Source organism: Gopherus evgoodei, chromosome 1 (assembly GCF_007399415.2).
Source record: "Gopherus evgoodei ecotype Sinaloan lineage chromosome 1, rGopEvg1_v1.p, whole genome shotgun sequence".
NCBI lineage: Eukaryota > Metazoa > Chordata > Testudines > Testudinidae > Gopherus > Gopherus evgoodei.
This window is the reverse complement of record NC_044322.1, coordinates 75231791-75247011: the sequence shown is the minus strand read 5'-3', so window position 1 is coordinate 75247011 and position 15221 is coordinate 75231791. Positions and strand designations below refer to the sequence as shown.

General features: G+C 38.3%; 1 protein-coding gene across 3 annotated transcripts in view; it reads left to right on the top strand.

Annotated features, from left to right (window-relative positions):
- Positions 1-15221, top strand: part of DACH1 (dachshund family transcription factor 1) — a 489790-nt gene that overhangs the window by 192819 nt on the left and 281750 nt on the right. For all 3 annotated transcript variants that reach the window (XM_030566391.1, XM_030566381.1, XM_030566371.1), the window contains exon 2: positions 3761-3876. In XM_030566391.1, the coding sequence (XP_030422251.1) occupies positions 3761-3876 (116 nt within the window). The remainder of the gene's footprint in view (positions 1-3760; positions 3877-15221) is intronic.

The following is a 15221-nucleotide window of genomic DNA, read 5'->3' as shown; positions in this document are numbered from 1 at the left end:
CTGGCTGAACAAGGAGTTTTCTGGAGATGCATTTCTGCCAAACATGATTCATTTAAAGTCCATACTTGTTCTCAGCCCATAGGGCAAGATTCTCAGCTGCACAGGCCAAGACTGGCCAGACTGCACTGAAATTGATGGTGCTACAATGATATAAACCAGCTAAGGATGTGACAGAAAGTTCTGAAATGTCCTATGTGAAAGTTTTAAAGAATAAAAAAAATATTCTTCTCTATTTTTACCTTGTTACTTTTCCAGTTTGAGAGGAGGCAGACTGAACAGTGGGTGCATACTCTCCTCAGGCATTTATTATTTGTCACCACCAAAGTATGATTTCTTCCCCTGTACTTTTTCTCCTTTTCATAATTGAAAACTACCTGCTTCATGGCTGCTTCACTGCAACATGAGCTATGCTCAGTTTGGGGGAAAGAATGGATTAAAGGAGGGCAATCTATTTGTGGACTGAGCCCCTCTGGCAGGGACGGTTATACCAATTAGTAAGTGGAAATATGGCCCTGTATACAGACATCTGGCCCTCAGAGCCGTTAATCTTGGTTAGCTTTGCAGGAGAGAGCAGCTTACATTCTTGAGTCTGGCCATAGTTATTTTTAAGATTTTATAATAAAACTAGAAAAAATTCATCATGGACTACAAAGTAGTGTGGAAGATTTTTGGCTAGGTACAAAAACTTTTTTAAAAAGTTATTGTGACATTTTACTTTTGCTGAACTGTAGGAATGAAAGTCACAAGAATATTTTTTTCTCCATTCTTTGCTCAAAAAGCATTCCTGTAGTTCAGGGGTTCTCAAACTGGGGGTCGGGACTTCTCAGGGGGGTCAAGAGATTATTACATGTGGGTTGCGAGCTGTCAGCCTCCACCCCAAAGCCCACTTTGCCTCCAGCATTTATAATGGTGTTAAATATATAAAAAAGTGTTTTTAATTTATGGGGGGGGGTTGCACTCAGAGGCTTGCTAGGGGGTCACCAGTAAAAAAGTTTGAGGGCCACTGCTATAGCTTCTTTAAAAACAGAGACAGTCATGATTTTGCCATTATATGCATGTTATATATTCACATAATATAAAGGATTAACTACTTTGGTGGCAAATATAAAACAGAATTATTGTAGTTTAGAAATTTGTTAGTGAAACAAGTGTGTAATATAATAATAACTTAAACAATTGTTATTACATAATCAGTCATTTGGGGAAATCAGTGTATGCTTGCTTTATCCAATCAGTGGTGTACACATTTTAATTGGGTACTAGCCAGTCTGCAGCGACTCTAAATTAGGTCTTCCAGACTTATTATTTTAGAAGTGTGAAATTTATTTACCTGAATTTTTATAATTAGCAACTATTTCTTAAATAGATAAAAAAGTGCAAGATGGTTGTTTCTACATTTAAAAAAATGTTATCAGGAAGAAAAGAGAACTAGCCCACCAAACTGGCATTTAAATAACATCACTCTTTGGGTTTTGAATTGGAAACTTAGGCTTTCATCCTGCAAACACTTATCTAGAACGTTGCGCTGTTGGGCTAGTTTGTTACTTTGCGGCAACCTGCATTGTATGGCACAGTTCAAGTTTAAGTGCTGCATATGGAAGGAATCATAAGAGCACAGCACTGTTTCCCCTGTGTGCCCAGCCCCAAGGTCTGGGTAGCTCACACCAAGTTATAAGCCTCTTACTTCCCCTGAGTCACTTGTATAGGCCTCGCAGCCTATGGCACAATCAAGCTTGCTGACTTCACTGAGGCTACGTTTGTCAGTAAGCGATACCTCCTGAAAACGAGTGTTTGCTGGTGTAATCCCTTACATTTTAATGAGCCTGAAGAGCTCTGTTAACACTCCCTACATAGTATGCTCTATAATGGTCTGGTAAAGCAACACATAGGCTATGGCTTGTATGTTGATGTCAGACTCCTGCAATACCCAGGCTCACCACTGGGAGTTGAGAGGAGAGTGTCGCCACTGGTATTTAAATTGAGTCATTAAAGTTTGCTAACACCCTGGGCTTTTTTTGTGGTGAATATTTTAGACACACTCCATTGAAATCAGATGGTTTTTGTGTGTGATTTTTATCAGTTTCAGGTGTTTTCATGGTATGTCTATTTTATTATCACTCATATAGTATGTTCCAAAGAAAGTGAGGATTGTTGATTTGCTGATGTGATGTCTCAGTGTGATGTCACTGTAAAACAATCTGATTCTCATGTGGATTTTTTTTCAGTTAGAGTAAGAAATAAGGATTTTGGTTTATCTTTAAAAAAAAATCCCTGGTTTATAATATTAATAATGACCTCAATTCAGGACAGTAACTTAGGAATTAATGACCAGTTAAGGTTAATGGCCCAAGGCCCTGAGTCGTTAAACTCCAAGGAAATATTCTGAACTTTGATTGTCATTAGTTTATTAGAAATGGGTTGTAGAAGTTAAAAAAAAATGGATGTTTCCAAACCCAGGGATGATCTGATGGTCACAGGAAAAGTGTGTGTTTTATTATGTGCTTCTTGCTGCAGTCCCAGCATAGATAAAAATCCCAGCACAGACAATGGGATTTTGGCCTATGCTAGGACTGCAGAGGCTGAGCAGCTCACCATTTTCTCTCCTTCCCATTCAGAAATAAATGGAGATACCCTTATATTGGGAGTAGTCTATAATAAGACTGCAATGTAAAAAAAAAAATAGATTGCCTGTTTCTGTAAATCGTCCCTAAATAACCCCCAAGTAGATAGCTACAGGAACGTACAAGAACATAATGGTTTGGTCTGTACATGGGAATATGTGCACTTTGGTGAAGCATATGTTGCATATCTATTCATATGTGGATAAGCAGTAAATAATTTCATTGTAGTCCATGTCTAATTTGTAGGCTACTTATACACCTCTGGAGGTGGAAAGTCGTTTATGTGAGCAAAGGACAAGGAATGCGTAAACCTGAAGCCCTTTATTTATTCACACTGGGCATATGAATGCTGCTATGATGATAGTTGCTCAACAGTGTCCTACAAATAATTCTGAGCCCTTTCTGATGTAGTACATTTAAAGTAAGGTGACTTAGTGTGATTTTCACTTTAAATAGAATAAGGGTTAAATGATAACTTGACTTATCTTTTAAATGACAAAAAATAAAGAAATTGCAAGACCTTTTCACACATTAGATATGTATTGTCATTTATCATCTAGATATCAGGCTAGCAGTGCAAAGTAATAAAACATATCATCGAAAAATGTGCTATAGGTCTGAATCACTCTTTCATTCCACCTCCCAGCTAACTGTAGTATTAAATCAAACAAGCAGAACATTTCCTTAGGCAGCCATTGCCTTTTAATTTCCTGAAGAACCTTAAAATATCATTCATTACAAGTACTACACATATTTGGTTTTTAAAAGTCTCATAAATCAATAGCAAGCTGACTGTAATAATTATTACAAGTTAGTGCATAATTTTTGTGCTGAAGGCTGCATGCAGAACTTTAGCATATGCAAACGAGGCAATTCAAACTGTGTATAGATATTAATATGAAGAAGCAGGTAACGAGGTGCAGGCTATGAATTATGCATCAAGAGCAGCTGATCTTCAATGAGGAAAATGAATTCAGCATGTAATCTAATTAGTGATGGAAGTCTATTACATCTAACTGCAAAAGCAACCGTCCTTGAAACAAATTTATTTACAGTCCATGTTACCACTTGAAACAACTTTGAAATGATGTGTAAGACAACAGCTTAATTGTAAAAAAAAATTTGTTTGTTTGTTTCAGTTCTAGACCTGGAAGGCCTCCTAAGAGGACTCAAAGTGTCACCTCCCCAGAGAATTCTCATATCATGCCACACTCTGTCCCAGGTCTAATGTCTCCTGGAATCATCCCGCCAACAGGTAGGACTGTTAGTAATGCATTAACACTTGAAATCTTATGGCTGGTTGATTTACGTCCATTTGTTTAATAATCGCAAACAATAAAAAAGGAAAAATATACAAAACCAGCACCATAATATCACATAACTTATGCTGCAATATGGAGTATCTTATTGTCATGTCAATGCATTGTCTACTAGAAATGTTAGCAGCACAACTTTTTACAATACAAACTCTTGAGTAGACAGTAGCCCTTTATAGTATTTTCTCTTTTTTCTTATTAAAAAAATTGTCCTTTGAAGCTTAGTATTTCTTACCTTATTGTTTTTATCCTCCACTTGGCAAACAATGATTCCCTCAGTCCTTGTGTTTTGAACAGATCAGTGATCCTTGTGACTGCTCTTTTTCGCCTCTTTATCTGACCATTTGTACAGCAGTTGATATCATCAGTAATGTGCCTGCTCCAGAGAACTGAGTTTATTAGTTTGAGTAACTACTTGTTGCCGAAACATCCCTTATGATTTCTCACACTCAAATCATGCCCATGTTATGTTTCAATGGGAAGAATGTCTGCCTTCCTTTTGATTATAGTAATGGCCACTTAGGCAACGCTTTGTCACTTAATTAAACTGCCATCATCTTTTCTAAGGTGAAAAAATAAACACTGTGGGTCAGATTCTGCTCCTTATGGAGGTAGGATGTTACTAGGATAGTCCCATTGAAATAAACAGGAGAGGCCTACTACTGTACATAGAAGACCAAATCCATGTAGATGGAAGATCCTTATGGAAGAGTTGCTATAGAACCCTTGGCCCTCAGCCTCATTCCATCTCCTTACTTTTCAGGCTGGCAGGATCCCCTTTATCCTCTGCAAGGCTGATCTGAATCCCCCCACTCCTTCCCCAGGTACCCACTTACTTCCTCATCTTCATCTTTAGCACTGACTTTTTCTTCAGCAAGAGACACATTGCTATAGACAGATCTAAGAGGAGAAGGCTGTGGAGAATAAGGGATCTTCGCAGCCTTGAGGAGAATAAGGGATCTTTGCAAGGATAAAGATTAGGAGAGAGGGAGGAGAGAGAGAAGGGAGACAGATGATAGGAGGACATTAGGAGAGAAGACAAGAAAGGGTGAGGGCAAGATTAGTAGCCATTGGTAGCAAGGATGTAATGAGCAAGGCAGGCGTATGTTGGGTAGGCAGGACTGACAACATCTTGTGGGATAAGAGAAAGTACTCTTGTGGGGCAGGGCTAGGGAGAAATGGAGAATTAGGTTTAGAGAAGGGGAAGGAATAGTAAGAGAGAGGAAAACTGGTGAAGAGGAAGTATGGTGGATTCACAGAGAGAACAGTGTGGGAGGAAATTCTAGCATGAGGAAGAAAAGAGAAGGCGGTAGTACCCTTCAGGGAAAGAAAATGATTTTGGAGAGGGAATGATCAGAAGGGATAGAGAGAGAGAGAAATTTGTCAGGGATGGAGTGAGAGAGAAAGAAGAACATCAAGGAAAAGCAATCAGAGGAGAAATATTTGTTCAAATTAGGTGGTGTGAAAGAAGTTGGAGAAAAATACACAGAGGGAACAATAGAGAGGAGGGCTGTAAGAGAAATAAAAAATCAGGCAACATGATCATTTTTTATTTGTTTTTATTGAAGGTTTTCTGGGTGATAGATAAGAGCAAATCCCAGTTCCTGGTGTCACTATTTCTGGATTTTGTGGCTTCATTATTTCAAGCAACAATTTATGAATTAACTGTAATAATAAGAATTATTTATATAGTTCCCAGTTCCTCTCTTGCTGCCTTCCAAAAGTATTCAGGATAACAAATTAATCATAAATATAATATAATAAAATATAGAATACCAGCTCCTTAAAATACCAACATATAAAATCAAATGAGGGGTCCAGAGTAATAAAAAAAATGGGAAATTGTTTGGAAGGGAAGGCAATAAGTATAGAGAGAACAGTGGTGATTCATAGGACATCTTTAGGGAGGATGGGAGCACTCTAGGTTGCTTCATAAACATGGAGTGAGATGGTGAGATCCTTAAACAGTAGGTGGAATATAAGGACAAATATTGGCAGGTCTTGTATATAGACCTGAGGCAGCCAAGATAAGAACCAGCACTACCAAGTGAAAGTCAATCCACCACTTTAAAGACAGCTAACATAAATAAAGCATGGCGGGCTTAAAATATGATCACAATAGCTCAAATGAGTGAGCAGTTGCACTGCTATATTCTGAATCAACTGCAAGTGACAGAGCGGCCCCAGGGAGAGTTCTGCCCAGAGGGAATTACAGTAATTGTAATTAACGTTGTTAGTGCTGATAATGAAAACGCACCATTTTACATGCACTGAAAACTCATATTGTGAATTTTTTTCTCACACATTTCTTGGTTAGGATGTTTAAAGGTTTCTAAAAATAAACAAAACAAAATCAAGCCACTCTTGGAGTGCAGAATAGCTAGGGTCTCTTCCTTTAGCTGATTCTCCACCTTCCTTAAGTTCCCTTTCATAATGTATATACCCAGTGTTAGGCCTTGTATCTATCCATTTGCTGCTCTCTGTACTGAAATTCTCTACATGTAATTTTATTTTGAATGTCTGGGTGGAATTTGCTTCCTTGTCTTCTGCTCTCTTCCCTATTGCAGCAGTTCTCAAACTGTGGTCTATGGCCCACTGATGTTAATCCCCCTTGTTTCCACTTAGCAAATCACAGTCACATTACAGGAAGAAAAGGTAATGCATTTTTAGCTAAAATTATTTATCCATATAAAAAATTGGTGTTGTTGCCACAGGAATGTAAGACAGTCCTGGATAGAAGTGGCAGGGGTTTTTCACAATTTCATTTTGGAGGGGACTTGGGTTATGAGACAATCTTTCTGTTAAGATGTAGTTCATATTGCAAAAAAGTTTAAGAACCCAGCCCTTTTGGCTTCTACTTGACTGATAAGATATTTGAATGTTGATATTTGGAGGGGAAACCTTATTGGGTGTGTCAGCTTTGCTTGATGGTTACTGCAAAGGGAGCAGGTGTGACTGTTCTGATCTGAAAGACAGAGTTGTCATGGCCGGTTGTCACTTATCCATAGGATTGGTGTTACATCCCTGGCTTTGGAACAGTCTCTTGGAGGACCCTCTTCTATGTGCCAGACCCTACGGGGTCTCACTCTTTCTTCAGGGAAGGCCACTTGGCCTCACTGCCTTCTGAGACTGAACCCATTGGTCTTGAGCACTCCTGCCTCATACTATGAAGTCTGTTTGGCAAGTCCAACTGAGACAGACTCCTGGTAGAGACCTGTACACTCTTTAAGGATTAGTGAACCTCACCCAATATTTGCAGTGACAGTCAGGCAGAGCTTTCAAAATAGTAGGGTCTATTAGTCAAGTGGAAGACAGCATAGGAAATCCTTAAGGTAGCATAGAGAAAAGAAGGTTAAAGCAAAGGCCATTCTGGTTCACCCAGAATCCCAGCCAGACTTTAGTAAAACTCCATTTTCAGGTTCTGTCTGTCTCCTAGTCTCACCTCCTTAGTCAGTTCCCAGGTGAGAGAGAGCCCCCAGCTTCCTCCAGAACCCAATGCTTATCCTCTACCTCATAGCTTTCCAGTCCTTTGTTCTTGTGCTGGGGTCTTTGCTCAACTTCCCTGCTGAGAGTTGGGGAAATCCATCCCCCTCTGGTTGCAAGGTGTCAATGTCTTGGGTTGGGTTGACAATGACAGTGATTGGGTTTTTCATTGTCTTCTCAGATTTTCCATTGATATGGGGTCAGCCTCGGCCAGTCTTTTTTAGTGACCCCTTCAGGCTCAGATAACTAGGCTACACATACACCTATGTCTCTTAGCCTGCCCTGAGCACAAACTTAGTCCTTTTTCTCCACTGGGTAGCCATGCAAAATATAGTGGAAACTGAGGCTTACATTAGATTCATAAAAGTATTACAGAAAATTCCCACTTTGTCAAGGCATTCCAATTCACAATCCCAGATTGGGATCTAGAACTAGGAGTCATGCATCTGTTGTTTGGAAACCTGTTCTTTCTTCACTGACCCAATCCTTGCAATTTGTTAGGGAAAAAATACTTCTTTGATTTTTGATTTTGATACTCCCTTGCATAAGGAGAAAATTGGTCACTCTCTTTTTGCAGAAATCTGAGAAGACAATGAAGACCGGCAAAAGTCATGTCCGCTTTGGAACCAGCTGCTTGTGTGATGCCAAGAGAGATTTGAAATAAGTTAGGGACACAATAAATATTTATTAAATTTTAAAAGTAGAGAGTAAGCAAAGATCTAAGCAAGGCAACAGGCTGTTCAAGGGTAGTGCATAGTTATTTAATGTAATTACATGCCAGTCTATTAACGGATAGCATGTTGAAAAAAAATCACTTGAGGGCTTATAGTAGAGTTATGGGCTAATAGAGCTAACACACAGGGAGACATGGTAAGCTGAACTTGCTTTGCCTCAAATTTCATAAGTAGGTATGTTGCTGTGATGCATCATGGATGTTTACCTCTGTCATCTTGCATTATACTATATAGTGTGAGGCAATGCCAACTTTGTTGGACTTATGGCTTCATTCCAATGATAAGCTTAGCTAAGGATTTTTTGTTAAATATAGTTTTCAGAACTCCCTCCATTTCCTCCCTCCACTTCCATTATTATTTTTTTCTCCAAGACTTGTTATTTTCAGTCAGTGATGTTGTGGTATGCTTAGATAATATGAACATTACAGAAGACAGAAAATATACAATATGATCACTGGACATTTTCATTTGCATTTTGTAAAATGTTTGGGTAAATGTTTTATTTTTAATCTCAAATGATCATTTTTGTTTAATGTAATGCCCCAAACCATTGTCCACACCCATTTATTAAAATAAAGTGTATGGGGGATGTCTCTTCCTTTTTTTCTCCTTTCTTCCACCAATTATGGGAACAAGAAACAGGTACATTGCTCACCTGCAAATGCTTTTAGGTATCTAATGCACTTCAGGGAATTTGGCATTTGGAATTCTTTTCCCCCCAGAAAGACCTCTATATTCACTATTCTGAGAGATTGAGTAGTTTTAACCATCTGTTCTTGGGAAGCGTTTAAAGATACTGGTGCACATCTTGTTCAGAAATACATGGCATCTAATAGTAAAGCCTAGAAATGATGACAATTATTATTGGTACAATTATTCATGAAAAATTGAGGATGATAGAACTACTTAACACAGCTTGATGGGGTTTGTTTCAAAATCATTCTTTTTATATGGTACATTTTTGATGCATTTCTGGTTATTGGATTTGTTTTATTTGTCTGTGAATCTTCCTGGGTGGTGTGGTTAGTGAAACCTTTAAAATAACTAAATCAGTCTTTCACCCTCTCATAGTTCTGTTGGACCACCCTCATTTCTGATCTGAAACACCCATACATTTGCAGCTGTTGTCCTTTCCTGAGCATAATATGCCAATTTGTGGATAATGTCCAGTGGCATCTGGACTGATATATTAATATGAAGGTACAACCTATAAAGTAATTTAGCTTCTAAAAATGTCCTTCAGTTCATGGTAATGACAACTCTTATTCTTCACAAGAGGGTAGCTGTCTGTAATAATGAACTTTGCAGTAGATTAGCAATGGTGAACTTTTTTGAATAGTTAATAGTACTTTTCTTCTCCATTTCCTCATTGTTTTCCCCATTCTGTTTCCTCTTCATTACTGTGACTCTGTCACTGGGAGCCATCCATACTTACTGCCCTACCAATGGCCTTGTTTCCCATGACGCTGAATGCATCATGTCATGGGTGTGTTGACTGTCTTTGTCCATAGCCCTCTCTACCAAAGAATAATAGGAGAGAAGGTGAAGAAAGGATGGGTTCATAATGAGAACAGAGTGAGAGAGAGTTTGGATTCTAACAACAACAAGAAGAAAAGAGGAGGTGCTGGAACCCTTTAGAAAAGAGAAATGATTCTGAGAAGGAAATGATCAGAAAGGGCAGCCACCTGCTGTCAAAAGTGGTCACATGTGTAATCCACTTCTTCTTCCTGGCCCTTCTTCTTCCCTGTGGTATGAGGCATGTTGTAGTGGAAATGATTGTGTGCCATAGTTTGACCATTTTATTGTCACACTATATAGAACTTCTGTTATTGATATAAAACTCTACAAATGTTACCATAAAACAAACAAACAAACCTAAAGATAGGCAGTCTATTTTTACTTACAAAAAAATTGGTGGGACACAAGCAGGGTTAAATGTATATTATATTAAATATACATCTAAAAGTCCTCTCAATTGTATGCCACTTTGTATTTAATACAATACTGGTATCACAAGGACCCCATATGTTCTATATTTAAAAAAGTTGACCTGGGAACTTTCTCATCAAGTTTCCCTTCAAATAGTTTTTTTCCCATCTATGAATTAATGTGTTTAATACTGCCTGAACCTCATTTATAGTAGCCTAACCAGCCTTCTTCTAGAGTCGTCTTCCATATGCCTTTTTCACACTTCCACTACTTCTAGAATGTGTCTTTTCTTTGTGTGGTAAACTCTTATTATCTCCTTACAATCTTCCATTGAAACACACTAATTGGAGGACTTATCAATGTTGACCCCCCACTTGAGTTGTTAAAATTAATTAAACACTAACCACAGTATTGAAAAAAAAAAGTGTGTCTCCAGCCCATAGCTGACTGGTGTATTTGGGTTTAATTGATGTTTATTCCCTTTTTTTCTGATAATAAGCCTCCTGATGGAGGGATTGTGTTCTGTTGTGTGCTTTTACACAGTGCTGAGTTCATTGATGGTGCTCAGCGCACACTCTCAGCAAACAAGGTATCAGTATAAATATTAAGAAAAGGAGCAGGACAAGGAACTGTGGGAACTGGTGAGGTAAAGCTGGGGGACTGGGAAGCTGGTGAGGCAGGTTTAAGCTAGCACTAGTACATGGACTATTCCCAGATCACAATAGTCATTCTCTTAAATGTAAACAGCACTGTATTCCACATTTTTCAGTGCTTGGGATAAACAACTTATTGAAACTGAATTCAGGCCTGACTGTGGTGATGAGAATAAGAAGAGAAAAGGACTTTGAAGAGATGCCTCCTCAAGAACAGATTGCTCTCAAATTATTTGCAGTGTTGTTGTAGCTGTGTTGGTCCCAGGATATGAAATAGAGAAGGCGGTACAATAAAAGATCTTACCTCACCCATCTCTACTCTATAATTGTTAGCTCAGTTTTGAAGCTTGGTGTCCTTTTGGACACCTCACTTATGTTGGACGTCAACTGAAATCAATGAAGCTATGAAGCAGAGTATTTGTTATTTTGATTTTTAAAATCATATTTGGCACAGAGTGTAAGCACCTAGATAGATGAAACATACAACTCTTGCAATGTTAGGTCATAAGACAAGAGTAATAGAAATTTCTTGCTGCTATGCAAGAGGAGAGAAGTGGTCAGGAAAGATCAAATTCTTTAATAGGTGACCTTCATGAACCTCTATGATTTTTAATAATGAAAAATATCACCATTTTCCCTGCTCCTGTCTCCCCAGTCATGCTTCTGGTCCCTTTTCTCCTGTCTTCATACCACTCTGTATTCTGCTTCCCACTGATTATGTGATGCTGAATATCAGCTGGTATTGAGTCACAAAGCTGACCATGGAAGATAGAATGATTAAGAGGGAAGGAACCGGATCTGAAGATAAGGAAGATGGTAGCATGAAAAAATAATCAACTGGTTTTCAGAATTTAAAAAAAAAAGTTAAATTTTAAAAGTCAGACTTAGTGGACATATTTTGCAATCAACCAACTCGAAACTCTGTGTTTCACACAAAGTATTCCACTAGACTAGCAGTTCTCAAACTGTGGGTTGGGACCCCAAAGTGGGTCACAACCTTGTTTAATGGGGTCACCAGGGCTGGCATTAGACTTGCTGGAACCTGGGGCTGGGTCTGAAGCTGAAGCCCTGAGCCTCACCGTCCAAAGCCGAAGCGTTTCAGCCCTAGGTGGCAGGGTTCAGGGTACAGATTACAGATTTTTATAGGTGCTGAAACTAGGGGTGCATGGCAACTATACAAATTGTTCCAGAATGCCTGCATATTCTTCAGTCCTGTCCTCTTTTGTAATCATGTCTCATGTTGTGTTTATTTATGATGGGTCCTAACTTTCTGGCTTTTTTGTGTGTGTTTTTTATTGTCTGTAACTACAATATACGGTGTAATATAAACTCTCCATTATTCCACTTCCCCAGAAAATTGAAAAGCAATTGCTGTCACTTTTCATATTGTCAATTAAGCATTTTTTAAATCAATACTTTTAAACAGCAGAGTATTGTAGGCACAGAAAGCATTTGGTAAAGCTCCCTAATTGAGTCTTCTACTTGGCCCACTGAGCAACATCTTTAATTTGAAATGTGTGATACTGAAGCAGTGATACTTCAAGTGCTCCTCTTACCTCTCTTAGTGACTGCACTTTTCTCTTGTTTATAGACATAAAATGCAGATGTAGAGTGCTTTCAGAAATCAGAAATATATGGCATATTTATGGAGAGAGAAAAATACTACTTTTCAGTTACACGGCTTCTTTCATCCCATAATTTCAAAGCACTTTACACACTTCATTTTATTACATTAACTTAATCACAGTTTTTGTCTTATTCTTCAGTAAATTTGTTTTATGAGGGATGAACTTTCCTCCAGTTATTACTTATGCCCCATCTGATGCCAAAATCCTTCGTTTCCAGTGTAAAGACATTATAATTGGCTTGCACTACACTCTGCTATTTAAGTTGCTTCCTGTCTTACTTCGTTATTTTCCTTTTTTTCTCTTTTACTCATCTTTGAATGATAACCTGGCACTATAAGGGTGATCTCTCCCTTATTACTACTTCTTACTTTCTTGGGCCTGAGTCAGTAAAAATGTGTTCCAACTTCCACTGTCTTTTCAAAACCTATTGAACTCTGTAACATCATTTCCACCACTCTTCCCTGGTTTTGGAAGTTCTACTTCCTGACTATGGAGGCCAAGTATGGAGTTAACAAAGTATAGCTCTTGCTATGGTGTTGCAGTGTTTTTCTTAAAGTAGCAGCTTGGTGTTCAAAGACAGTTAAACCAATCATGGAATAATTTCATGTTAATTTCTTCATCTTTAAATTATATTTTCTTGGCATCTAAACAAACTTTATCAGTTCTACCTAATAAAGTGTCATCATTTTATTTATTTATTTATTTATTTATTATCCCACCCAAAAGCACACTAGTCATGTTATAGAGGACATAAAAAGACACAGTCTCTTACAACGTAAAGACCCGATCTTGCAAATGCTTATTAAAGGATTTAACTTTATGCAAGTGATCAGTTGAGTTGAATTGGAGTACTGTGTGCAAAAAGGTAAACTTGAGAGTAAATTTGTGCAGGACCAGGACCTAGAATTTCCAGCTAATACAATGTGTGAGTATGAGAATTGCCAACATGGGAATGGAGTAAGGAAGGATGAAGGGTACTGTATTGCCAGTTACTCAGTTTAGGCATGTACAGCTTTTAGAAATAAAGAAGATACTGATGGTAGACAGTAAGTAACAATGACAAATTTCTTTCTAAAATAGGTACTTATTAACCCAGTATTAGGCTATTGGTAATTTCACGAGTCTTAATCTGAAAAGTGCTTTCAGTTGATTACTACTGTATATTGAGCTGTTTACCTGTTGGAAATAAGATAATATATTGTAAACTTAAGCAACAATGCCTATTTTTAGAGTGATAAACTGTAAACTAATTCAATAAACCGAATCAGATTCTGCAAACATTTTTGCACTTCATTAAGGAAATAGTCACTATAATTAATGTGAGAGCTTTTATCATGTTCACTTGTTGACATATGGCTAGGAAGATATAGTAGACTAAACTCTGTAAATATATTATTTCATAGCTTTTTACATTTTAATTATGGTTTTAATACAGGCCACCTGTCCTGATCTGAAAAGATTATCTTGCTTTTGTCATTTTATTGTCCTGTTGAATGGCTAGCTTGTTCTACTTTATCACAATGAGGAGTTTTGACAATTAGTTGAAAAGCAATGCTTTCATTGTTCATCAGTTTGTAAGTCTCACTGAGACCATAATTTTGTCAGACTAGATGTGGATACAGTAAAATTTTGCTAATCCACACATTTCATAAATCCCGACTAAAATTTAAATGCAAAATGGTCCTGGCCCAGTTCTCAGCAAAGATTTAAGGGCCAGATTATGAGGCCTATACTCATCCTACTGAGCACTTATTCATGCAGACAGTCCCATTGAAGTCAAAGGGATTACTGAAAGAAGTCAATGCTTAGCAGTGTGAGTAAGGGATCTACAATCTGACCTTTAATTACACACAGTCATGTAGGAAGTTCTTATCTTAGTACAACATAGTTTTTCAGGGCTGCCGGGGATGGGTGGGGGGGGGGGGAAGGGGCAATTTGCCCCAGGCCCCCACGAGAATATAGTATTCTATAGTATTGGGAGTTTTTTTTATGGAAGGGACCCCGAAATTGCTTTGCCCCAGGCCCCCTGAATCCTCTGGGCAGCCCAGTAGTTTTTACAAAATATACCATTCTATATTGCATATGAAATGCTCTGTTAAAAGAACATAAAGCTTGCAAAGTCAAACACACTAAAGTTAGGCAATGCCACAGTTAGGGTTGACTGTGAAATTCTGATTCATCCCTCTTGCTCTTCAGGGTCCCAGTCCAAGGCCATAAACACAAGAGAACATTCTTTCTCTTTTTGCAACACTGCCTCATTCATTTTTCATTTTGTGTACTGAAAGAGGATGGTTTCCCTTAAAACCATATATTATAGACTGTATCATAATGCACAGGAGATTGGGAACTGACGTAAGATTGCAAGGGCAACCTTAATTCTGGCAATTCCTGATTTCTGAGAGCTTTATTTTGGAACCTTCGAGCTTTTGTATTTGAACAGTTAGTTTGCAGCAAGCAGGGGTGTGACTTTGCCCTGCACTAGCCTGCCACCAACTGTCCACTTGGTCTCTGCTGACATGCATTAATAGTTTGTTAATGCAGTTTGATCTAGTCCTGTTTCAGTAAGGACTAGATCAAAGCGTACTAATAAACTGCTAATGTGCATCAGCAGGGTCCACGTGGACAGTTAGTTTGCAGAAGGTTAGTGCAGGATAGATCCACATCCCACCTTGCTGCAAAGAAATTGTTCATGTAGACCCGTGGTTCTCAAACTTATTTGATCGCACCACCATTCTGTGCCCCCCACCAGTACATATACCTCTGCCTATCTCTGAAGGGTGCTTCAGAAATAAGGGTGGTAATATGAAAAGTGATATTTGTCAGTATCTCTTTTCACAGCTGATTTAGTGCCCCATTG